This window comes from Coregonus lavaretus (assembly GCF_964263955.1).
Source record: "Coregonus lavaretus genome assembly, chromosome: 39".
Taxonomy (NCBI): Eukaryota; Metazoa; Chordata; class Actinopteri; order Salmoniformes; family Salmonidae; genus Coregonus; species Coregonus lavaretus.
The window spans coordinates 20,699,958-20,727,832 of NC_140026.1; the positions used below are offsets into that span (position 1 = coordinate 20,699,958).

The 27,875-nt window shown below is 42.8% G+C and overlaps 1 protein-coding gene across 2 annotated transcripts in view; it reads left to right on the forward strand.

Moving 5' to 3' along the window:
• Positions 1 to 300: 300 nt before the first annotated feature.
• Positions 301 to 27,875, forward strand: part of LOC311112773 (regulator of G-protein signaling 12-like) — a 64,386-nt gene continuing 36,811 nt past the window's right edge. For both annotated transcript variants that reach the window (XM_084155913.1, XM_084155914.1), the window contains exons 1-2: positions 301 to 2,186; positions 4,284 to 4,400. In XM_084155913.1, the coding sequence (XP_084012039.1) occupies positions 387 to 2,186; positions 4,284 to 4,400 (1,917 nt within the window). In that variant the 5' untranslated portion in view covers positions 301 to 386. The remainder of the gene's footprint in view (positions 2,187 to 4,283; positions 4,401 to 27,875) is intronic.

Genomic DNA, 27,875 nt, shown 5'->3' on the forward strand with positions numbered 1-27,875 from the left:
GCAGGATAACATATTTTTGACGTTTATTTTTCTAAATTGAAGGGGGAAAGCATTTGATGCAATCATTATTATTTTGTAACATTGTGTAACAAATATGTTGTAACATAATATTATCACAGGATAAGTGTTACAGTTGCTGTTTAAAAAAAAAAAAAGGATTCTGGAGGCCTATGCTTAATCAATATTTGATACACTGTATATCACTTATCTTTGCTCTCTCTCTCTCTCTCTCTCTCTCTCTCTCTCTCTCTCTCTCTCTCTCTCTCTCTGTGTCTCTCTCTTGTCTACTTTTAGTGTTTATGCAGGATGACAAAAACACTTCAGTGTTGGCACTAAACAGATAACATTCCAGTGTGACATTCAGTTCCCACACTCTCCATTTGAAAATGTCCACATTCAGAATGAGGATGCCGGGACAGAACGACAGGGCACGAAGGTGTCTGGATTTGACCGCCCCTCAGGAAGTCAGAGGGGTTGAGGTTGTTCGAGGACGTGTAGGATACGGGTTCACCTTATCAGGACGAGGCCCGTGCCTCTTGAGTGGTATATTGGAGGGGAGCCCTGCAGACCTGGTGGGACTAAAGCAGGGGGATTGTATAGTGAGCGTAAATGGAATCGATGTGGCAAAGGCTTCCCACGAGGCTGTGGTGCAGTTGATTGGCACCTGTAAAGGACCCTTGCGGTTGGTGGTGCTTGTCGGGACCTGGCCCACGGTGGACCACACTGGCAACTCGTCATGTAACTCAGTAAACGCCACTCCATTTCAGCCAAGGCCTTTGTCAGAACCGGACATGTCCCACTGGACCCAACCGTGGAACTCCAAAACCCAACCTGGCTTCCTGTCTGAGGAGGAAACCGCCAGAGTGGCAGACATTGACTCTGTTTTAAATGACCAGGAGAATTATGTGAATCCAGACTGGAGAATGCTGAAAACAGCCATGGTGGTGGGCTACTTGGGCTCTACTGAACTGATCTTGGCCTTGTCCTGCCCCAGCTCAGAGGACGACTGCCTACAGGTGATCCGCAGGTGTATTAGACATATGGGCACTGAGCAGGAGACCCACACGCTGGTGATGATGAAGATCATGTTCGACTGCGTCCGCCTCTGTGACGACGCCGGAGCCGTCCTGGCAGCCTTCCCTGCTGAGAACCTTGTCGTGGGAGTTGTGTGTTCCGAGGACAGGCGCTTCTTTTGCCTGGTCACCACTGCACACGTCTCTGGTGGCCATGTGGGAAAGAACGGTCCCCTGAGGTCCTCCTGCCATGTCTTTTTCATCGACCCCGAGCTGTGCCACCACAGTGACCACCTGGGCATCGCCGGGCGCTTCGGCTTTGACTGTATCCCCGACCCAGACACCCAGGGCTGCCAGGAGTTCCCCCTCACTCCCCCCTCCGTCCTTCAGTTTGTGTCTGTCTTATACTGTGACATGGGGGAGGCGGTGGAGAGGTTTAGAACCAGGCTGGACAGAGAGTCGGCCCACCACCTCCACACTCAACAGAACAGCAGCAGAGCCTGCAAGAATGGCAGTGCCAGCAGCAACAGAGACAGCGGGATCGGAAACGCCTCCCCCCCTGAGGAGAGAGCGGACAGGGATTTCCCAATCGCCCACGGAAGTGACCCCGGGGGCAACCTCCCCAGCTGTCCATGGGAGGATTACCCCCAGGCCGAAGAAAACCTCACCCAAATAGTAGCTCACCAAAATAACCGCCTAAACTTAAACGGCCATCCTAATCCGGGAAGCACACATTCCCTTTCCGAATCTCGACCGGGCCCAGCGTTGTTAACCGGGCCATCCGGAGGCCCTCCTCCCAGGTTAGAGTTTCAGTTCAAGCCCCCGCCACCGCCTTACCCTGTGGGTAAGAACCAGAACCTAACAGAAGGAGGAGGCCCCTTCAGAAGCAGTCAACGCCGGTTCTCTATGAGCGTCAAGCAGAGGTGGCCTAGGGGCCACAGTGGAGAGCCTGATTCCCAGGCAACACCGGCCACTAACAGCTGGTCAGGACCAGCCACGGTGGGTTGCACCAACGCCCTGCCACTCCCCATAAGCCAGATCCCACCAGACAGGTACCAGGCAGCGGAGGCCATGACGCTGCTGCCCCAGAGGCAGGAGTGGGCCAAACGACTCTGGAGAGCAGAATCTGGAGAGCTGCTAAATGGAAAGCCCAGGAGAGATGACAATACCAAGGTGAGATAAGAAGAGAGAATGTTGTTGTGTTGATGATTCTGTGATGTGTGTGTGTTTACATAATGTATAGGCCAGAGTTTGTTTTTTCCAGGGTGTTCCCTAACCCAAAGTTAAGATAGGAGATTGTGCAAAGGATGAACAAAAATACCTTTGCATGGTCCCTTCCTTTTTACATCTGGTTTTGTTTCTTTATTCCACAGGCAGTTTCAAGTTTTATTAGTTGTATGTACGGGACACACATGGCATACACTATCCAACAAAATGATTTAGTGCAGGTTCCTTCTCGACAATGCAACAACAATAAGAAATAATAAAATATAAGAATATGACCATAAAGTAAACGGTTCAGTAGAATAAACATTTTAGTGTAAGTATAATACAGGAAGTCACAATTTATAGTCCAATATTTACACATGCTTTGGGGAAGGGCGGATTGGGGAGCAAGTGTTTTAAATTGTGCAGTATTTAGCAATCATAATAATAGTATTGTAGCAGCAGTTGCGATGTGTATGTAGCATGAACGTTTTTGTGTTTCTATTAGCTTTTTGTTCAACTTTATTCCACAGGAAGTAATACATGGTTTGCAGGAGTCGAGTTGCCAGGCACTGTGAGGGTGGACAGCCCATTCACTCTCACACCTAATATAATACACCATTTAAAAATAACAAATAAAAACACCTGTTAACTTATACCTCAATTATCTCATTTTCATAAATCCACATCCAAGATTTAGTTCCAAACAGGCTTTTAGTTGTTTTCCTGTCCCGGTTTCACTATCTAGGGAATTACTTTCCCTGTGGAAGAAGTACTTTGCTACTTATTGATGTTTTTTAGTTGACACAAGGAAATGTGCATTCCAAACTTGTGATATTTTGGTAAAAATCCTAAAAACATCTGAAAGATCTTTTAATAGCCAATACAGAAAGTTTACCTTTTATAATATGTTTCTCCTGTGGCTGCACTATTGCATCTCTGAGTGTAGAAAAATATGGATGTGTTCCATGGAAATGCAGTCATTTGGCAAAACAGAATCTTTGCTTTGACAGAGTGGCATATTTAAGCAGAATCTGGTCAGAAATGGAGAGAATCCTCCTCCACCATCTGATGTGTTTTTGCTTCTGCTCATCTTTCCAGTGCAGAGAGCAGATTCCCAGAGTCTGATGATAGGGGAAAATATGTGCGCTGTTTATCATTGAGTTATTGTCCTGTGTGTATACGCCGGGATGAATCGCGTGTCTGTCTCTGTTCTGAAAAAGAAGACAATTTTGCACAGGAAGCGAAGGAAAATGACAGGGTAGAACCCATGTGATACCATGGTAATTACCTGCAATTCTTTATTCCAGCTCAAACAGGCTGGGCTCTCACCCATCATTATAATAGCAGGGCTGCTGGCGAAATGCGTTTCTCATGCTCGTTTAGCATATAGCAGTTAAACGGTGAGATTAAGGTGCAGATGAAAGGGGAGGAGTTGAGTTTGATGGAGGCTTTTGAGATAAAGCACTTCCTCAGCCCAATTGGTGTCTGTGAAACCGAACTGAGACTAATGGGCTTGACCATGTTTGACATGGGGCTCACTGTAAGTCTTGTGTGGCCAGTCCGTTATTTTTATACAATCTGTGAGCCAATCACATTTGCCATGATGAGTTATGTTGTCGGGCAGAAGGAGTTAGTTGCGTGTCATGACCCCTGTTATATAAGGACACAGCATATGGCCTTAAGGTCAAGGCAGGAAGAACATCTGTCATCTTGGTTGGTTTACATCATCTTGGTTAAATTGCCCAGTGAGATAGTTCCTTATCACCCTCTCCAATGTTCTCCAAAAACTGCAAGCTTGTTTAAGCCTTGTCTATTTTGTACGGAAGTGTATTCCAGACAGAGGAATGATCATGTTAAGCTGATCGTTGATACTAATCCCTAATGCTTACCTAATAAGGTGTTATGTCATGTTTTTGTCGTGTTTAAGATGGTGTTATGTAGGCTCATGACCAATAACTAAGCATGACAAAAACCACGATAAGATCAATTGTGTCCATGTAATAGTGTGATGTTTTGGCAGACAGTCATTAATGCTTATGATCTCTCTTCTCCCCTTGACAGGGCTCCAAGTTCTGGGGCATCGGTGTGGGACGCTCCTCTGGCCGTCGCTTCTCTGGCCGTCGCTCATTTGGACACTCCAAGAAGCTCAGCCTTGCACGATCACTGGATGACCTGGAGGTAGACCCAATACAGTTCCAGTACAGTCATTCATGTAAATGTTAATGTAAACCTAGCTCCATCCTACTCAGGGGGTTGCCATTGGAGGTTCTGGAATTATAGTTATTTGAATGAGAGTAAAATATCTGGTGCAATTAAATCGACTTAATTCAATACAACTCTGTTCCGGCTTATCGTACCAATGCCTTTATATTAAAGCATTGTACAATGGCCCTGTTATGCTGTGTACCCATCTTTTATGGGAACGGCATCTTTCCATCATGCCATTCGCCTCTATGCAGAGGAGCTGGTCAGCTTGACTAATTTGGACATTCAGCCAAACCTCCCTCCCCCTTCCGTTCTGCTCCAGTTTCAGCTCTTTCTTAACCTTTCATTTCTGTTCCCTTCTCGTGTTTGGTGCCACACTTGCGGCGAGGGTGGCTCACAAAGTGGTCTTTGTGTGGATCCGAGGCATGGGCCCTGTTGGTTTGGCCTTGCTAATGAGCAGCGCTGCTGAATGACTGAACGACGTGCCCACATTTCTCCCCTATTTGCGCTGCTCTGGGATTCTACTGGCTCCTGCTTTCACACATACCCTACTGCATACACACGCGCACACTGCATACACACACACCCTGTCACTCACCCCAACTCTAAACAGTAGTGTCAGAAACTTGCGGCCTCTTGTTCACTGTTAAAGTTCCATAGGTTTTTCAACAAGCCTCTCTTGAACATAAACCTGTACTGAACAGTCTCACACAATGTAAAGGACATTTCTTATGTCTGACCTAATAGGCTTTGACATTTAGTTTAGCTCATTTTTGCGTTTGTCGTCGAACGAGTGTGCGAACGACTCAACCTCAAAGCCATCTGTCAGCACAACGGCTGATTTGCTTTCTTATGTCAACACGGCTGCACATTCTTTACTACACAGCAATAGGATGTCATGACTAACGGTTTCTGCTCATTCTGTCTGAGTGATTTCTGAGTCAATGGCACTGCAGAGGAGTGAAGAGAAGATAATGGTATTGTCAGTCAGTGTGTGAACCCTGAACCGGGAACTATATAAAGATTTGCTCCAGTTCACCATTTGCTTATGCTACAGCGATGATGTCATTGGTGTAGGCCATCTGGAATTCTTCTGGTTGCGAGGAGCCAAGTACACTCTGGCCTTTGTAGCCTCTTCAGGGTCAACAGCTACTGTGACGGCTAGGGAGAGAGATGGGGTGTTTGATGTGTTGAAACCGTCTGTGACGTCAGTAAAGAGAGCACACAGGCTTCCATATGTTAGCATTAGCTTTGATCTCTTCTACAGAGCCAACCCTCACATGCTAACTGTACAGGCTGGCATGTAAACAACTGTATTATACACATAATTATACACCTATAATAGGAAAATATAGAAAAGGGTCTGCTATAGGCCTACATTAAAAAGCCTGCTACCTACAGATTAACCACTTATAGCTCTAATACAATATAATTAAATGGATACAACATGGTATTGTCTACACGACGAGGACATTTGCCTTGGGCTTCACACAAATTACATTTATAGATATTAAACAAATATTGCAATACTAGGAATACTTTGTCATCAAGAGCATTTCATTTCACATGTAGGACTAATATACTGTATAGAGAAGAATTAGCATTGGGTTTTCTAACGTAGGCATGTATTGATTGAAATAATAACTAGGCCTGGCTCATCTTTTATAATTGGGCTTTCAGGGCCTCCTGAGTGGCCCAGTGGTCTAAGGCACTGCATCGCAGTGCTAGCTGTGCCACTAGAGATCCTGGTTCGAGTCCAGGCTCTGTCGCAGCCTACCGCGACCGGGAGACCCATGGGGCGGAGCACAATTGGCCTAGTGTCGTCCAGGTTAGGGGAGGGTTTGGCTGGCAGGGGTATTCATGTCCCATCGCGCACTAGTGGCTCCTGTCACCAGGTGTACAGTGTTTCCTCTGACACATTGGTGCGGCTGGCTTCCGTGTTACGCGGGCATTGTGTCAAGGTTGTGTTTCGGAGGACACACGGCTCTCAACCTTCGCCTCTCCCGAGTCCGTATGGGAGTTGCAGCGATGGGACAAGACTGTAACTACCAATTGGATACCACGAAAAAAGGGTAAATAATAATTTCAGGGTAGTAGCTGATCCTCTATATGACGCAAACTGTAATTTTATCTTGAACGTACATCAGAAATAGCTTTGGCCTAGCTACTTGTCAAGCAAAAAATGCTCTTTTTGGGTGGCCGCAGACTGAATGGGAATCCCCAGTTCAAATGGGGAACAGTAAGTAAGAGTAGTACGATTCCCTAAAGTGTTTCCTGGAATACTAAGACTTGGGTGTATTCAATGAGCCAAATTGCATTTTGGTCAGCGGGCGGCTGCCCACTTAGCTAAGTGGGGCTAAGTGAATTTGAACACAGTACGGCCAAGGGAGTCTGCCTTTACAGTATAGCGTTTTCATGTTATGAAACTGTGGAGTTCATATTTAAGGGTTTCTTAGGAGTTGCTGGTCCTCAGGGATTTTTTTGTTGTTGCAAAAAAGGCAGGTCTGTGGTCAGATAATAACTTTTCAAAATGTTCCTTGTGCAGTCACCATTTCAGCCACCCTGGAACCATGACGAAATGAGTGAAATTTACACATGCTGATAGTAATTACCTGAAATGTATACCATGTTTGAGGTTTTCTTCTAATGGCGGACAAATGCAATTAGATCCTCACCTATGGCTATCGCCCACCTCTGGTTTCCACGTCAAGGGCTCAATTCCTCGAGGGCTCAGCGTCACCAGCCTGGCTAAACTAGACTGAATGCTGCAGACACCATTGTTTAATTCAGTCTGGTTTAACCAGCTTATAGCAGCTTCACAGGATTATCAGTCAAAGATCAATGAGTCACTCCTGAAGGCTCAGCGCTAGCAGATCTCAACCATAAGGAATATGATTATAAACTATGCTGAGATAATAGGTCATCTATATGCAGAGTTTAGGTTGTTAATTTTCTCCGTATTTGCACTGTGTCGGATTCCATGAACCATTGATTCAGTGTCATAAGCCCTGTAATACCACACCCTGTAATGGAACCTCCATGTCTATTATCCTGCCTGGTAACATGATCAGCTACTGTATTCAATGCTAGAGAAGATGAAAAATGACAGCAATAGATAAGTAATCTGCGATTTTATGATAAAGAAAGTGAGAGCCTCCCTTTGGCAGGCATTCCGTAAAGAAAAAATATGGAATGACAAACTGGGGCATGAAGTACAAGCTACATCAAAGGAGTTTTACACCCAAAATGTAAGATTTCCTATGTTGTTAGTTGTTTGTCACCATATAAATAGCAAGTGTCATCATGTCTCAGCCTCTCCAGAAGCAAAGGTGAACACACATGTTTATTATGTAGTGTGCATCACATTGGAATATCCCATTACACAGGGATTGGAAGGTGTTTTTTTGGGGAGTTTTTCCTACGACTGACTCCTAAAGTCCCTTCCTCAGCTCCTTAGGATGTTATTGAGCCCTTTTCTCACGCTGTGCGAATCCAAAATGTGATAAGCGGACAACGTGGGACCCTGGGAGACCCTTCCAGCGGCGCTGTGGCGAGACCCCTGCCTGTGGATAACCTCTTGCCGTTTGATGCTCAGGAAGCCGGGGCCCTGTTTCTTTTTCCGTGGTCAATCGTGTGCGTCAGAGCCATGGCATCAGGAGTCAGGAATCGGTAAACGCTGTTATATTTTCCGAACATCACAGAGCCTCTGACACGTAGCTACCCCAGACTGTACTGTCGGCTAGCCTAATCTGGTGTTTTTCCTGGTTGCCGTTTGGTCTCAGCAGAGGACTGTGATGATCAGTGGTTGATGTACAGTGCCTTCAGAAAGTATTCATACCCCTTGACTTATTCCATATTTAGTTGTGTTAAAGCCTGAATTCAAAATTACAGAAATATCTCATTTACATAAGTCTTCACACCCCTGAGTCAATACATGTTAGAATCACCTTTGGCAGCGATTAAAGCTGTGAGTATTTCTGGGTAAGTCTCTAAAGCCTTGTTCATGCTGCAGGCCTCAATGCTCAAATCAGTTTTGTTTTTCAAATCCGGTTTGGACTACTGACTGTCCAAACCGCAAGTTACAAGTGACCAAATCGGATTTGTGTGTGTTCAGACAGCAGTAATTTGCTGACATGGCTATACTATTTGTCATGGAAAATGTATGCACTCACTAACTGTAAGTCGCTCTGGATAAGAGCGTCTGCTAAATGACTAAAATGTAAAATGTCATAGTAACAACGGGTGTGTGTGCAGTGGTGTAGGCTGATTGGTGATGGTGCTTGTGCTTATGTAGCAGGCTAAGGTGACAACAATGCCTGCCACGGACGTTTCCCAGTTGTTTTGAATGTTCAAAATCATAGGCTAAGAACACTTTTTAAAGCCTCAAAGGATAAGATAATCCAACTTTCAAAATGAGTCCTTTTTGGCTAGCCACAGCAGTCAACTAGCTAGCTAGGTAGCCGTTTAGCTTTCTATCACATTCACTAATTTGTTTGTAAACAGTAACAAGCTAGTTAGCTACCACATTCTCTTGTCAAACTGTCAATAGAGTAGCTAGCAAGCAACAAAATATGCCGAATAACAACTAAAAACCACTTGAGGGAAAATAAATCAGATTTGACCGTTCAGATACAAATCACATGGCAAGGAATCAAATTTGTATCTGACTTCAAACCACCTACAACGGTGGTTTGAAATGTGGCTTGAAATATCCGATTCCATGTGCTTTTTGGCTGTTCAGACTGCAGGAAAAATAACAGATTTTTCAATTGGATATGCAAATAAATAGGATTTGAGTCACTTCAAAATGGCTAATGTGAACATGATTTAAGAGCTTTGCACACCAGGATTGTACAATATTCTTCAAGCTCTCTTAGTGGCCATATGGAACTTTTTGGGAGAAATGTGAGTTATAGATCTATCATGCTACTTGAAAGCAAGTCTAAGAAGTTTTTGCGTCTTTTACTTTGGGTTTTGTACAGCAGCAGAAACAACAATATTTTTGGTTGTGGAAAATATATTTCACAGCAGTTAAGATGGTACAATGATACTCTACACTATACTATCTTATTTTGTCACATAAACTGAAATTAGGCTAACTAATTTATTAGTGTTTTAGCAACCAGGAAATGGTGGAGCGATTTCTGCATAGTGCAACTTTAAGTTTGTTGTTGATCATAGCTAGACACCCATTTTAAAGTCTTGCCAAAGATTTTCAAGGCAATGTTATTATTTTTGTCTTAATTTTCTCCCCAATTTTGATCTTGTCTCATCGCTGCAACTCCCCAACGGGCTCGGGAGAGTTGAAGGTCGAATCATGCGTGCTCCGAAACATGACCTGCCAAACCACGCTTCTTAACACCTGCCCGCTTAACCCAGAAGCCAGCTGCACCAATGTGTTGGTGGAAACACTGTTCAACTGACGACCGAAGTCAGCCTGCAGGCGCCCAGCCCACCACAAGAAGTCGCTAGAAAGCGATGAGCCAAGTAAAGCCCCACCGGCCAAACCCTTCCCTAACCCGGACAACCAATTGTGCACCGCCCTATTGGACTCCCGGTCACGGCCGGTTGTGATACAGCCTGGGATCGAACCCGGGTTTGCGATGCAGTGCCTTAGAACGCTGCGCCACTCGGGAGGCTCTTTCAAGCCAATTTAAGTCCAAACTGTAACTAGGCCACTCAGGAACATTCAACGTCGTCTTGGTAAACAACTCCAGTGTATGCTTGGCCTTGTGTTTTAGGTTATTGTCCTGCTGAAAGGTGAATTTGTCTCCCAGTGTCTGTTGGAAAGCAGACTGAACCAGGTCTTCCTCTAGGATTTTTCCTGTGCTTAGCTCCCTAGTCCTTGCCAATGACAAGCATACCCATAACATGATGCAGCCACCACCATGCTTGATACTCTGATGTGTTGTGTTGGATTTGCCCCAAACATAACATTTTGTATTCAGGACATAAAGTTAATTTCTTTCCCACATTTTCAGCAGTTTTACTTTAGTGACTTATTTGAAACAGGATGCATGTTTTCAAATATTTTTATTCTTTACAGGCTTCCTTCTTTTCACTATGTCATTTAGGTTAGTATTGTGGAGTAACTACAATGTTGTTGATCCATCCTCAGTTTTAAATAACTCTGTTACTGTTTTAAAGTCACCATTGGCCTCATGGTGAAATCCCTGAGCAGTTTCCTTCCTCTCTGGCAACTGAGTTAGGAATGACACCTGTATCTTTGTAGTAACTGGGTGTATTGATACACCATCCAAAGTGTAGTTAATAACTTCACCATGCTCAAAGGGACATTCAATGTCTGCTTTTTATTTTTATTTTTCACCAATAGGTGACATTCTTTGTGAGGCATTGGAAAACCTCTGGTCTTTGAGGTTGGATCTATGTTTGAAATTCACGACTGAGGGACCTTACAGATTATTGTATGTGTGGTGTACAGAGATGAGGTTGTCATTCAAAAATCATGTTAAACACCATTGTTGCACACAGAGTTAGTCCATGAAACGTATTATGTTACTTGTTAATCAAATTACTCCTAAATATATTTACACTTGCCACAACAAACGAGTTGAATACATATTGACTCAAGACATTTCAGATTTTCATTTAATATTAATTAGTAAACATTTCTACAAACATAATTCCACTTTGCCATTATGGGGTGTATTGTGTGTAGGCCAGTGATACAAAAATCAAAATGTAATCCATTTTAAATTCAGGCTGTAACACAAAAAAGTCAAGGGGTGTGAATACTTTCTGAAGGCACTGTATTTTGTGTGTGTGTGTGTGTGTGGAGATTGAGCGATAGGAGCGGCTCACTGCGCACTGGGGCTTTGCCAAACCCCCTTTATGTTTGGGCATGTTGAAGAATGTGGCGCTTTGTATCTCTTCTAAAAAAAGTTCTGCACACTTGTCAAAGCCCAGCCGGCACCCCCCGTTGCACCCGAGCTGATTCCTTCCTCAGCTCAGGCTTTCACTTCTGACTAAAATCAGTCACTTTGCACACTAAGTAGATGATGGAAGGCAAGCACAACACAGTTCACAAACTTCTGAGATGACATGGAACAGGTTTCTGTGGGTGTGTGTTTGTAGTGTCTGCATTTCTGTGGTCTGTGTACGAATGCATTGCAAATGGTGTGAAGGAATGATTGTGAGTGTATGCTATTTTGTTACATATGACTTGTGTGTGCCAAGAGTTGAAGGTGCTCCCATATCTGTGAGGCTTGAGTTTTGCGTTTCCCCCTCATATCATAGGCTGGATAGCGCAGTTCTGACATCTACTTTGTGGGCGTAGCAGGAATGGTGAGGAGGAATTAAGACAGAGGAGAGAGAGAGAGAGAGGGAGTCACAGAGAAATAGAGAGGCAAAGGGAGGGAGGGTAGAGAGAGCGGGAAGGAGGGAAGAGGAAGCAAGGCACAGCAGCAGCAGAAAGAGGGATCGTTTGAACTCTCAGTAGCTGTCAGGATCTTGGGCGTTCCTGCACTGCCCCTGAGTTGAGCTCTGCGTGGCTGCAAGCGAACACACACACACACCGCGGAGCGCACTTGCGGATGGACTTGTTTACACACACCGGGCGTGTGGAGCTGCAGCAGCGCTGAAGACAAGCCAAACACACGCTGCACACAGCCCTATACATGGAGCAAACTTTAACTCTCAACTCTGTAAGTCTTCTACCTCATTGAGCGTGTGTATATCTAATTTTTCTCTCTTCGCTATCTATCCCTCTCTCATCCTTTTGCTTTCATAGTTCATGCTTATTGAACAGGAATGCTGCCATCCCTGTGCTGTGCTGTGGTGTCTTCCTGCATCTTAAGATAAAGGCAAAAGAAACGCACACCTATTTAGGCGAGGTGCTGGCTGACGGCGTAAAACACTTCAAAAAGAAAAGGAAAGCTGCACACTAGGAGCTCAGATGCAATAATTTAATATCTAAATAACCAACGTTTCGACAGACAAGCTGTCTTCATCAGAGCTCCTAGAGTGTGCGGCTTTCCTTTTCTTTTTGAAGTCTACCTGCATCTCCCTGACAGCTTTCATGCCTTCTTTGGGCTCTTTCTCTCATATTTGAGTGTTTAAGTGGCTCACAGTGGTTAGCTTGTGTGCTCCTTCAGAGGAATGTTTTGGTCAGCTCCAGCGTCCAACGGAGCTCGCATGTGTGGCTGTGGCTATGGGACACACTGTGTCGTTGTATACAAAGATACTGTCCCACTTCCTGAATACTGGGACCGGAGACACAAACTGAATTTAAATCAGGCATCATACTAAAAGGGTTTTGTGAAGTGATGAGCGATTTTTCTCGTCGTTGATTCTCATCAAGCGTTCATTATGAACTGTTGACTGAGCAGAGCTGTGTTTGGGGTCTCTTGGCTAGTGACCCATTTCAAATGAATTAGTGTCATTTGGAGGAGTGAAGCAGAGTGCTGGTGAGAAGGAATTAGAGTTGGAGGTGTTGTTGTCAACCCAAAATCAGACCCAGCCTACGTGGAGAACATTAAAATTTTTAGGGTTGCCCATAGCCACTTGAGTTGAGTTTGAACTTGATGTGGTTGTATGTGGTTTTGCCCTGCCCCTCTGTTTCCTATAACAGTTTACTATGATTCACCCCCTACTCTTAGACACTGCCCGTTTTGTCTTAAAGGAACCTTTGTTAACGTTACTAATGGCAGTGGTGGCACATGTGTTTTTCGTATATGTTCTCTCTGGTCTATTTTTGTCTTAAAGCAACCTTTATGAACATGTAGGCTATGTTGTTGGGCTAGATGTTCTATTCGAATCTAAATGTATGGGATCTACCAGAGCCATATATAGAAAATGCCTAGTATGTATAGTATACAACTGGATTCTGTTTGGCATATTGAACAAAAATATAACATGTAAAGTGTTGGTCCCGTGTTTCATGAGCTGAAATAAAAGATCCCAGAGATGTTCCATACGCACTAAAAGCTTATTTCTCTCAAATGTTGTGTACAAATTTGTTTACATCCCTGTTTGTGAGCATTTCTCCTTTGCCAAAATCATCCATCCACCTGACAGGTGTGGAATATCAAGAAGCTGATTAAACCGCATGATCATTACACAGGTGCACCTTGTGCTGGGGACAATAAAAGGCCACTCAAAAATGTGTAGTTTTGCCACACAACACAATGCCACAGATGTCTCAAGTTTTGAGGGAGAGTGCAATTGGCATGCTGACTGTAGGAATGTCCACCAGAGCTGTTGCCAGAGAATTAAATGTTAATTTCTCTACCATAAGCCGCCTCACACATCATTTTAGAGAATTTGGCAGTACATCCAACCGGCCTCACAACCGCAGACCACGTGTAACCACGCCAGCCCAAATCAAATCAAATCAAAATGTATTTGCCACATGCGCGGAATACAGCAGGTGTAGACATTACAGTGAAATGCTTACTTACAAGCACTTTTTTAAAATAAATATGTAAAATAAAAAAGTTTAAAATCATGTATAGTAACTCTAGTTGTAAATAATGGCTATTTCTCAGAAAGTTTTAAACTGTCCAGAGGAGTGAAACAAGGTTGTCCACTATCAGCATATCTATTTATTATTGCCATCGAGATGTTAGCTATTAAAATCAGATCCAACAATAATATCAAGGGATTAGAAATCCAGGGCTTAAAAACAAAGGTGTCATTGTACGCTGATGATTCATGTTTTCTTTTAAATCCACAACTTGAATCCCTCCACAGCCTCATAGAGGATCTAGATACATTTTCTATCCTCTCTGGATTACAACCAAATTATGACAAATGTACTATATTACGTATTGGATCACTAAAAAATAAAAATTTTACATTACCATGTAGTTTACCAATAAAATGGTCTGATGGTGATGTGGATATACTCGGAATACATATCCCAAATGAAATAATTTTTTTTTATAGAAATTTAGCAAAAATAGATAAGATCTTGCTACCATGGAAAGGTAAATACCTGTCAATTTGTGGAAAAATCAACCTGATTAACTCTTTTTAAATTATATGAGAAAAAAATATTCCATTTTATTTGGAACGGCATGCCAGACAAAATTAAACGGGCCTATTTATATAATGAATATGAATTAGGATGACAGAAATGATTATATATTAAAGCATTAGACCTATCACTAAAAGCTTCAGTCATACAAAAATTATACTTAAATCCGAACTGGTTCTCTAGCAAACTAGTAAGATTGTCTCACCCAATGTTCAAGAAGGGACTTCTTCCCTTTATTCAGATCACAACCCCTCACTTTCAGGTATTGGAAAAGGAAATCATCTCCCAAATATCACTATTTCTAAAACAATTTAATCCTCCAGAAATGACAGAACAAATATTGCAACAAATATTGTGGTTAAACTCATATATACTAATTGATAAAAAACGGTAAAAGGTATAATCTTCGTAAATTATATTATCGGTAGGAATGGTGGAGTTATGTTGCACATGCAGCTAACAAAAACATATGGAAATGTCTGCTCTACCCAAAATTACAAGAGGAAAAGTGGAAGGAAAGTGGAAGGAGGGAAAAGTAAGGAACTTGTCTGTCGGCCTTGCATTAAAGAACATAATTGGTTAAAGAAAATTGTGATAAATAAAAAAGTTTACCAGTTTCATTTAAGGACCAAAAGATTGACAGCCATCCCATATAGATTGCAAAATAGTTGGGAAGAGATCTTTGACATACCGATTCCATGGCATAGGGTTTTATGAACTGATACGCAAAACGACGCCGGATTCAAAACTTTTAATATTTAAATTATTATATAAAATTCTTGCTACCAATAGAATGTTATTTGTATGGGGGATACAATCTTCCCAGCTCTGCAGATTTGGCTGTGAAGAGACAGAATCATTAGATCATTTGTTTTGGTACTGTCCATTTGTAGCTTGTTTCTGGACACAGGTCCAGGAATGGCTGAAGGATTGCAATATTTGCATGGAGCTGACCCTGCAGATAGCACTACTGGGTGATCTGAAAAGTCATAGTCAATCGATCAATAATATAATAATACTTTTAGCAAAAATGTTTATTTTCAATTCACAAACTGTAGAAACAATGAGAATAGAAAGGTTCATAACTTTTGTAAAACATCACAGTACAGTTGAAAAATATATGGCAAATAGAAATCCAATATGGATGGTGTTGAGATAGATGGGAGGTGTTGAATGGAGCTGAAGGATGGGACTAATAACAACAACTAATAACAACAAGATAACTAGTGTAAGACATGCTGTGTCCATAGTAAGTATATAGGTTATATATTGTGAGCTTTTGTGAAAGAGCACAGTTAGAAAGATATGGCATATAGAAGCATACCAGATGGACATCATGAAAATGATCGGAGGAAGTTCAGGAGCAAAAACAAACAAAGTATAATTATTGACTGTGTCCATGAAATGTATATAGTGTGTGTGGGCAAGGGGTGGGGGCCTGGGCATTGTTGTTCACTGGTTTTCTCCGGTTGGGGAAGGGATGGTGGGGTTGGAAAGTAATAAAGGGAAATATATATATATTTAAAGGATATGTATATATATATATATATGTATGAATATGCGTATATGTATGTATGTGTGTGTGTATATATATGCGAGAAAAAAAAAAAAAACATATAGGAGATTGGAAGTGATGCAGACAATTGCATTGATGGAAGTTACAATCTATCTGCAATATTAAAGCTGATCTACCCCCTAAAAATAAAAAATTTAATAAAAAAAGTGTTAATTAAAGAAAAATAGAAAATAAAAGCAAATAGCTAAAGAGCAGCAGTAAAATAAAATAACAGTAGGGAGGCTATATACAGGGGGGTACCGGTACAGAGTCAATGTGTGGGGGCACCGGCTAGTCGAGGTAATTGAGGTCATATGTACATGTGGGTAGAGTTAAAGTGACTATGCATAAATAGTAAACAGAGTAGCAGCAGCGTAAAAGAGGGGGGTGGGGTGGGGTGGGGTGGGGGGCAGTGCAAATAGTCCGGTTAGCCATGATTAGTCAGAAGTCTTATGGCTTGGGGGTAGAAGCTGTTGAGAAGCCTTTTGGACCTAGACTTGGCACTCCGGTACCGCTTGCCGTGCGGTAGCAGAGAGAACAGTCTATGACTAGGGTGGCTTGAGTCTTTGACAATTTTTCTGACACCGCCTGGTATAGAGGTCCTGTATGGCAGGAAGCTTGGCCCCAGTGATGTACTGGGCCGTACGCACTACCCTCTGTAGTGCCTTGCGGTCGGAGGCCGAGCAGTTGCCATACCAGGCGGTGATGCAACCAGTCAGGGTGCTCTCGATGGTGCAGCTGTAGAACCTTTTGAGGATCTGAGGACCCATGCCAAATCTTTTCAATCTCCTGAGGGGGAATAGGTTTTGTCGTGCCCTCTTCACGACTGTCTTGGTGTGTTTGGACCATGATAGTTCGTTGGTGATGTGGACACCAAGGAACTTGAAGCTCTCAACCTGTTCCACTACAGCCCTGTCGATGAGAATGGGGGCGTGCTCAGTCCTCTTTTTTTTCCTGTAGTCCACAATCATCTCCTTTGTCTTGATCACGTTGAGGGAGAGGTTGTTATCCTGGCACCACACGGCCAGGTCTCTGACCTCCTCCCTATAGGCTGTCTCATCGTTGTCGGTGATCAGGCCTACCACTGTGGTGTCGTCGGCAAACTTAATGATGGTGTTGGAGTCGTGCCTGGCCATGCAGTCATGGGTGAACAGGGAGTACAGGAGGGGACTGAGCACGCACCCCTGAGGGGCCCCTGTGTTGAGGATCAACGTGGCAGATGTGTTGTTACCTACCCTTACCACCTGGGGGTGGCCCGTCAGGAAGTCCAGGACCTCCACATCTGACTTCTTCACCTGCGGGCTGGTCGGAGACCAGCCACACGGACAGCTGATGAAACGGTTTACACAACCCAATAATTTCTACACAAACTGTCAGAAACCATCTAAGCTCGTCTGCGTGCTCGTCGTCCTCACCAGGGTCTTGACCTGACTGCAGTTCGGCGTCATAACCAACTTTTTCAGTGGGCAAATGTTTCAGATGGCTGACTGTAGGAATGGGTTGTGTGGCCGAGCGGTTTGCTGATGTCGACGTTGTGAACAGAGTGCCCCATGGTGGCGGTAGGGTTATAGTATGGGCAGGCATAATCTATGGACAATGAACACCATTGCATTCTATTGTTGGAAATTTGAATGCACAGAGATACTGTATTCTTTATTCCTAGTAATGTGAAATCCATAGATTAGGGCCTAAATGATTGTGTTTTCAATTGACTGATATTCTTATATAATAATAATAATATGCCATTTAGCAGACGCTTTTATCCAAAGCGACTTACAGTCATGCGTGCATACATTTTTTGTGTATGGGTGGTCCCGGGGATCGAACCCACTACCTTGGCGTTACAAGCGCCGTGCTCTACCAGCTGAGCTACAGAGGACCACTATATGAACTGTAACTCAGTAAAATCTTTGAAATTGTTGCATGTTCCATTTATATTTTTCTTCAGTGTATGATGTTGATGTTGTGACTTGAAAGGCGGTGCAGAAATAGTGTGTTCTTGGGGGGGATTAGCAGTCGAGGGAAGAGCACCACATCCTTTTATCTCGCTGACATCACAGGGCACCAGCATCGGAGTGTGGGTGGAACGAAATGTGTCCTTGGGCACTGCTCTCACAGACAATAAAGGCCATACCATCATCATGGGAGATTTTAATGCCAAACACAACGATTTGAACTGTAACACCATAAACCACTCGGGAAGAGTACTAAGGCACATCTTCGACAACACAAACCTGACCATGCTCAACACTGATGGGCCCACACACATCCACTCCTCCACCTCCACTGCAGACATCCTTGACCTTGTCCTCTGCTCCCCGGATCTGGCTGCTAAAATCCTCAGCTTCTCTGTCAGTCATGACGTGGGAAGTGACCACCTTCCTGTCCTTGCCTCCTTTTCCCTCCAACTTTAACAATCACCTGCAAAACAAAGATACAACTACAAGAAAAATACAGAAAATGCATAACAAACATTGCAGCAGCAACACAGAATGCCAAGGAGCTGGACCAGCTGGCTGAGAGGCTCGGGAGTGTCCTCATCCAGGCCCGGGAAGAGACTATTTATCTTACCACCACAACAACAACTCCCACCACACATCCTCAGCCTTATCAAGCAGAAGAGAAAGGTCCGGAGATATTTTATCAGAACAAGAGCACCAAACTTGAAAACAGAATTTAACTGGCTACAGAATCATATTAGACATCAACTCATCCTTTATAAACAGAAACAGTGGACTGCCTTTTACCACCAGCTAGATACAGACACCAACCCCCAGACCTGGCAAAAAATCTAAAGCATTAACGGAAACAAAACCAACAATATCATACCTGTGTTGAAGTCCCAAGACCAACTCATAGAAGATAACAAAGCAAAAGCAATACTATTCAGAAACCACCTACAAAATGACCACTCTTGCCCTAATGGCCCTCTCTTTGTCCAAGAAAGGAAAAACAAACCTCTCTCCTGACACCAGTAGACTATCCCCTCACCCGATCCGTCACTATCGAAGAAACTAAGATCCATCTGAAAAAAATGAAAAACTATGCATCTGGGGAAGACAACGTTGACAGCACCCGAAGAATACTTGCACCTCCTTTCCAACCTCTTCACCTCATGTCTCACCCACGGCCACTACCCCCTACCTTGGCAATCTGCAGTTACTATAATGATTCACAAACCCGGTAAAGACCCATACAACGTCACAAGCTACGGAACAATCAGCTTCCGCAGCCATGTTGTAAAGCTGTTTGTGAGAGTACTCATCCAAAGACTGAGCAGCCACACTGAGGAAATGGGCCTTCTTGGAGTCCATCAGGCTGGCTTCAGAAAAACAAGATCAACCACAGATTACATTCTAAGACTTTCAGAAGATATTCTCCGAAATGTCAAGAAAAGATAACTTACCCTGGTCGTCTTCTTTGATATAGAAAAGGCATTCGAGAAGATGTGGCATAATGGGCTGTGCTATCAACTTGCAGACTCCAATCTTAAACTACCACCTTCCATCAGAAACATCATCACCAGCTTCCTCCACAACCGCACAATTAAAGTAAAGGTCTCCACAGCAATATCCCCACCATTTACCCCTGAAGCAGTCCTAAGCCCACTACTCTTCCTGCTATATATATCAGACATCTATTACCACCCCACCCACCATAGGTCAAGTCTCACAGTTTGCCGACGACCTCTGCTACTTGTCCAGCTCCAGCAGTCTATTCAAGAGATAGACATGGTTTAACATGTGGCGCGTAAAGTTGAACCCACAAAAGACGCAATGTGTCCTCTTTACAAGAAGCACCAGCCAAAAAACAAAGAAACCCATAGACCTCAAGCTTTATTGCGAAATAATAAAAGTTGAAAAAGAGGCTAAGTTTCTTGGCGTCACCTTTCAGAAGAACATGCACTGGACAACACATATAGCGAATATAAAGCGAGATGGACGAAATCGACTCAACCACTTAAAAACCCTGTGCGGAAGAAAATATGGAGCCCCACCTCAGACAGTGTTGAAAGTCTGTATCAGCTACATCCGATCTCTCTTTGAATACGCCCTACCAGCCTGGATAACAGCCTCACCACAGCAGATGAATCGGCTACAGACAATCCAAAAAATAGCAATAAAAATGGCCTACAGACTACCAAGTTACGTCAGTAATAATTTCACCCACAGCATATCTGGACACACATCAATCAAAGAGACATTTGATCATTGGTCAGAAGTTCATTAACAGAGCCATCAATAACCCATCATTGAAGGAAGCTGTGGAAGAGGCCAACTAGACCACAGACACACTCATGTCCAACATTCTACAAGACTGAAACTGACCCAACATATCCCCCTATCCCCAACATAGCCATGCACAACTGACTCCAATCATACATCCCCCCCTCGTAGGTACGTGCTTTTATCTTATATCCTAATAAAGTTTGTTTAAAATAAAATCATGTCAGGAAAGAAAGAAAGAACAATAGTTGAACATATAGTCAATTGTTTTATCAACCGAACCTTTAAATCCATTTAGGCTGGGTGGATGCCTTGCTTTTACCACAACCTCCTTCCTTGCTCCTTGCCTGCCTTGCTTCTCCCACCCATCCATGTGTTTATATGGAGAAAAAAGAGCAGATGCTCTGAGCTGTCCAATCAGGCCCAGTGTCTAGTGTCTCTGTATGTATTGAAGCAATCCCTCCCTCAGCATCTAGAAGAGCAGAGTTGTCCAAATCTTTTCTTTCTATTTATAATAAAGTTGTTTATCCCCTCCCCCAAACCTAAACCCTTCCTCTAAATTGGATTTGAATCCTATCCTATATATCTTTATTTCTGTACATCTTTTAAACCAAATAAAGTTTGTTTTAATAAAGTCAAGCTGAGTACAACAAGAAACGGTGAACTACAATGACCCCGACCCTTATCCTTTGTTGCCCAACCCAAAACCTCAACCGGAAACCGAGAAGAGTGTTAGAGGGCATGAAGCCCTTAGCTGTCACTACAAGTACCAAAGTTTGTCGTCGAAATGTATTGAATTAGTTTGTAACAGTCAGCGCGTTGTTGTCCCATCTATCTGTCTGTGTTGGACAACCTCCTATCAGGGATTCAGGAAGGCTCTGGGAATGAAGCAGTATGATTCAGCTCCAAGGCCATCTACACTGTTTACACTTTCCTTCATACTGTTTTGTTTGCAGTACATCCCTTGCCAAGGGTGTGGAAGTTACTCAATGAAGGAAAACCATGGAATTAGGACTCTGTTTATCATCAAAGGAAACAGTTTGGACGTATCAGAGAGAGAAACTAGCACACCTTTTTTTTAAATCTTCCACCTGTGCCTGTATTGTACGGGCATGTTTCCCGTTCATCCCTGACATTGGGTAAGAGGTGGTGTCATGTTTGAACTAGTGTGGGAAGTCGCTCTGGATAAGAGCGTCTGCTAAATGACGTAAATGTAAATGTAAATGTTGTTCAACGATGCAGGGAATTCATGCGTTTGTTGGTATCTTTGGCCTTGTGTTGGCAGAGAACGTAGAGAAACGGTGGCAAGGTCCTGTCTCCTTAACACCATGAATGTTTTTTTTATCTTCCACCTGTGCCTGTATTGTACGGGCATGTTTCCCGTTCATCCCTGACATTGGGTAAGAGGTGGTGTCATGTTTGAACTAGTGTGGGAAGAGAGAATATGGTTGTTCAACGATGCAGGGAATGAATGCGTTTGTTGGTATCTTTGGCCTTGTGTTGGCAGAGAAGGTAGAGAAACGGTGCCAAGGTCCTGTCTCCTTAACACCGTGGATGTAATAAACACAGATTGTTGTTAGACCAGTTTCTCTCCGATGCTATTTTGAGAGCTTTGCTAAGGATTTGCTTTGGCAAGCCAAATACTAACTTTCCTTCTCAGGAGATATTTAAAAAACTTGTCAACCCATATCAATGGACTGAAATATAATATGTAGGGTTATATAATGTTTGCCTTTTAGCAGACGCTTTTATCCAAAGCGACTTACAGTACTGCATACATACTTTTTCAAACCCACAACCCTGTTGTTACAAGCACCGTGCTCAGCCTCCACTCTTCTGGGAAGGCTTTCCACTTGATGTTGGAACATTGCTGCAGGGACTTGCTTCCATTCAGCCACAATAGCATTAGTGAGGCGATTAGGCCTGGCTCGCAGTGGGCGTTCCAATTCATCCCAAAGGTGTTCGATGGGGTTGAGGTCAGGGCTCTGTGCAGGACAGTCAAGTTCTTCCACACCAATCTCGACAAACCATTTCTCTATGGACCCCGCTTTGTGCACGGGGGCATTGTCATGCTGAAACAGTAAAGGGCCTTCCCCAAACTGTTGCCAAAAAGTTGGAAGCACAGAATCGTCTAGAATGTCACTGTATGCTGTAGCGTTAAGATTTCCCTTCACTGTGGTAAGTATAATTGAAACTTGGGTATCATTATGGTGCAAACTGTGCCAACAGATCCTCAAGGAAGATGGATTCTTTTAAATATGTTATTGGACCAAAAACAGATCTAATTAATCTATATGGGCCAAATAATGATGATTCACACTTCTTCGAAAATATATATAATAATCTATTGAGCTCTCAAGCAACGAATGAATCTATTATTATGGTGGGAGATTATAATATGGTTTTAAGTACAGGCCTCCTGTAGCTCAATTGGTAGAGCATGGCGCTTGCAACGCCAGGGTTGTGGTTTCGATTCCCACGGGGGGCCAGTATGAAAAATGTATGTACTCACTAACTGTAAGTCGCTCTGGATAAGAGCGTCTGCTAAAAATGTAAATTGTAAGTACCTCAATGGATCATAAAGGAAATCACACTACAAACTATCACCCTCAAGCACTTAAGGAGATCACGAATATCATGGATACATTAGAACTAGTGGATATATGGAGGCTGAAAAACCCTGACCTAGTGAGATATACATGGAGGAGGCTTAATCAAGCTAGTCGTCTTGATTACTTCCTGGTCTCATTCTTGCTGGCATCAAAAGTTTAAAAAAAGTATTAATAGGAGACCGAATGCGATCGGACCACCATCTAATTGGCCTCCATATAACTCTTACAGAATTTCCACGTGGACGGGGATATTGGAAATGCAATAAAAGCCTATTGGATGACAATTTGTTCTTAACTAAGACAAAATAATTCATAATTGACTTTTTTCTGCACAACATAGGTACAGCAGATCACCTTATTGTATGGGACACCTTTAAATGTACTTTTAGAGGCCATTCAATACAATACAATCATTAAAACAAAAGCAGTTTAGGTCAAAAGAGATTAGACTAATAACGGAAATAGAGGAAATAACAGCGCAGGTAGATGGCCATGGAAACTGTACTATAGAGGCACAACATAGGTTAGAGGAAAAACTAAAAGAATTGGAGGTACTTATTCAAGAACCTCTCACTAAAAGCTTCACTCATACATAAGTTATACTTAAACCCAAAATGGTTCTCCAGTAGATTATTAAGAAAGGCTCATGCTTTGTTAAAAAATGGCCTTTTTGCCTTTTTACAGATTACAACTTCTCATTTACGACTAATTGTAAATGAAGTTTTGTTTAAAGTATCGCCTTTTCTTAAACAAGCCATACAAACCTGGTTACAATTTCAGTTTTATCCTCCAGAAAAGATTGAACAGATATTACAACAAACGTTATGGTTAAACTCAAATATACTGATTAATTAAAAACCATTCTTTATGGAAAAAAGGTTTATAATTGGTATTATATTTATTAATGATATAATAAATAGAAACGGTGGAGTTACACTACCGTTCAAAAGTTCGGGGTTACTTAGAAATGTCCTTGTTTTCGAAAGAAAAGCAAAAAAATTTGTCCATTAAAATAACATCAAATTGATCAGAAATACAGTGTAGACATTGTTAATGTTGTAAATGGCTATTGTAGCTGGAAACTGCAGATTATTAATGGAATATCTACATAGGCGTACAGAGGCCCATTATCAGCAACCATCTGTTCTGTGTTCCAATGGCACATTGTGTTTGCTAATCCAAGTTTATCATTTTAAAAGGCTAATTGATCATTAGAAAACCATTTTGCAATTATGTTAGCACAGCTGAAAACTGTTGTGCTGATTAAAGAAGCAATAAAACTGGCCTTCTTGAGACTAGTTGAGTATCTGGAGCATCAGCAATTGTGGGTTTGATTACAGGCTCAAAATGGCCAGAAACAAATAACTTTCTTCTGAAACTCGCCAGTCTATTCTTGTTCTGAGAAATTAAGGATATTCCATGCGAGAAATTGCCAAGAAACTGAAGATCTCGTACAACGCTGTGTACTACTCCCTTCACAGAACAGCGCAAACTGGCTCTAACCAGAATAGAAAGAGGAGTGGGAGGCCCCGGTGCACAACTGAGCAAGAGGACAAATACATTAGAGTGTCTAGTTTGAGAAACAGACGCCTCACAGGTCCTTAACTGGCAGCTTCATTAAATAGTACCTGCAAAACACCAGTCTCAACGTCAACAGTGAAGAGGCGACTCAGGGATGCTGACCTTCAAGGCAGAGTTGCAAAGAAAAAGCCATATCTCAGACTGGCCAATAAAAAGAAAAGATTAAGATGGGCAGTCTGAGATATGGCTCCCGACGAACAGTTATTGTGCTGACGTTGCTTCCAGAGGCAGTTAGGAAGTCAGTAGTGAGTGTTGCAAACGAGGACAGACGATTTTTACACGCTACGCGCTTCAGCACTCGGTGGTCCTGTTCTGTGAGCTTGTGTGGCCTACCACTTCGTGGCTGAGCCGTTGTTGCTTCTAGAAGTTTCCACTTCACAATAACAGCACTTTTACAGTTGTTCGGGGCAGCTCTAGAAGGGCAGAAATTTGACAGACTGACTTGTTGGAAAGGTGGCATCCTATGACGGTGCTACGTTGAAAGTCACTGAGCTCTTCAGTAAGGCCATTCTACTGCCAATGTTTGTCTATGGAGATTGCATGGCTGTGTGCTCAATTTTTGTTATTTGAAGGGGTGTCCACATACTTTTGTGTATATATAGTGTATGTAGTTGTCTATTGTGTGACCCAGTTGCTTTCTGTTTATCAAAGTAGCAACAGCTGTGGTTTGTGCTGTAACGTGCAGCACATGGAATGTGGTCATGATATTTCCAGAGGTGCTGGAGGTGGATGTTGCCCCTAAAATGGGATCAGCTTACCCTACCCCGTTCCCCATAGCAGGTTAAGGGAAAAGAGACCTGAGAACGGCCTGAGATCAGCACTGATCTAACATTCTATACCTACCAAAGGCAGAACACATTGCAAGGATAGGTGGGTGGATAAAGGATGCATATAGAAATGAATGCTTGGATTACTTAGCACCAGTATGTTAGATATATTTCATTGCAGTTTTATACAGTGGGCCACTAGAAGGAAGATGAGTGGGTGGTTCAAAGGATGGATAGCTCTGCATGTGGATAGTGTGGAATCTAAGCAGTGGTGGAAAAAGTACTACATTTTCATGCGAGTAAAAGTAAAGATACCTTAGTAGAAAATGACAAAAGTAAACGTGAAAGTCACCCAGTAAAATACTACTTGAGTAATAGTCTAAAAGTATTTGGTTTTAAATATACTTAAGTATCAAAAGTAAATGTAATTGCAAAAATATACTTAACTGTCAAAAGTAAAAGTATAAATCATATCAAGTTGCTCATATTAAGCAAACCAGACGGCTAGCCAGGGGCACACTCCAACATTCAGACATCATTTACAAACTTGGCTCCCGAGTGGTGCGGCGGTCTAAGGCACTGCATTTCAGTGCTAGAGGCGTCACTACAGACCCTGGTTTGGTTCCAGGCTGTACCACAACCGGCTGTGATTGGGAGTCCCATAGGGCGGCGCACAATTGGCCCAGCATCGTCCGGGTTTGGCCGGGGTAGGCCGTCATTGTAAATAAGAATTTGTTCTTAACTGACTTGCCTAATTAAATAAAGGTTAAATAAAACATTTTAAAAAATAAGCATGTGTGTTTAGTGAGTCCGCCAGATAAGAGGCAGTAGGGATGACCAGGGATGTTCTCTTGATAAGTGTGTGAATTTGACCATTCAAAATGTAACGAGTACTTTTGGATGTCAGGGAAAATGTAAAAAGTACATTATTTTCTTTAGGAATGTAGTGACGCAAAAGTTGTCAAAAATATAAATAGTAAAGTAAAGTACAGATACCCCCCAAAAACTACTTAAGTAAAAATACTATAAAGTACTACTTAAGTACTTTACACTACTGAATCTAAGTTAGATTAGATGGCACCAGTTTATTGTAGTATTTCAGTGCATTTTTATACAGCAAGCCACATAACTCTCTCTCCTCTAACCCACTCAGTCTCCGTAACAGTTTGTACATAAACAAAGCAATCCACTTTGTCTTTGTTCGTTTCTCTTCAGAAACGTCTATTTTTGCCCCTCTGAGAGCTGCCCCGAACTTGTCCCCATGCCAAATACCGATGAGGACAAACTAGATGATTGCATTCCTACGCCTTTCCCCTGAGGGGACCGACTTAACTGAAACTCCTGTCCCCCCTTCTCTTCTCCCCGGTCAGCTCAGGTTCCCAGTAGAACCAACCGGGCACTGGATCACAAGGTCACGGAATTGAACATTACACTCAGGAAGTCAGGGAACGGGACTATCTCAATGTCAAGGCCCAGTCCTTCTCCGTTCCTGTTATGCACTGAAAAACTCCAAGCCCACAAGTTACAAGGTTCTCTGATCATCATTATAGGCTACAACAAAACCTCCCAAGATGACCCCAGATTTTCAAAACACTGCATGCAACCCTTCAAGCTTTTTCTCTCTGTAGTGGGACTATTTTGGTGGAGACTAAGGGGGAAGAATCTGGGATAATTACAAGTTTCAGGTTGGAAAACCCATTTCTTGTGTAATTGTGTGGGAGTGAAAGGGGGGAGAAAGTGGGACGAGGGTGTGGTGGCATCCCTCGAGGCTCATGGGAGGGGAGCCTCTCCTCCATCATAGTCAACTAGGCTGCGAGGTCACCTGGGTCCCGTGTCTGAATATTTGTCTTGTATGGACCAGTTCGGTCTTCCTCAATGTTCAACTGATTTACCACAAAGATTATGTTTGCAGCTCAACGTTGAACGTCACACACTGTACAGTAGGCCTGTTATGAAAGTCTGAGATTTCAGCTGTGTTATCCAATCTATTCTAAATTAAGTTACCCATTTTTTACGGCTGACGTATCTGCATTCAGAGTGACACTAGCAATTACTTAATGGAGTGAACATCATGCCACGGAAGAAAAAAAAAGGTCACTGTATGTTTACAAAAGGTCACGCGGGGTTAAATTGATATGGTCTCTAGAACAAGGAGGTAACACTCAGTTCCGACTGTTATGTAGCCCGGGCTTGGTGTGTCTGACCCTGAAAGAATTAGGGCAGCAGGAATGAGAAAGGTAAACATCTCCAGCGAGAGGAATGCTATCACAGTAACTCCCTGCTAACATGGCATCAATATCACGGCTGCCCTAGTATGGCTTGGCTAACACTGATATATATGCAGTACCAGTCAAAAGTTTGGACACACCTACTCATTCCAGGGTTTTTCTTTATTATTACTATTTTCTACATTGTAGAATAATAGTGAAGACATCAAAACTATGAAATAACACATATGGAATCATGTAGTAACCAAAAACGTGTTAAACAAATCAAAATATATTTTATATTAGAAATTCTTTGCCTTGATGACAGCTTTGCACACTCTTTGCATTCTCTCAACCAGTTTCACCGAGTCGTGGCTGAACGAAGACATGAATAACATACAGTTGGCGGGTTATACACTGTATCGGCAGGATAGAACAGCAGCCTCCAGTAAGAGGGCGTGGCGGTCTATGTATATTTGTAAACAACAGCTGGTGCACGATAT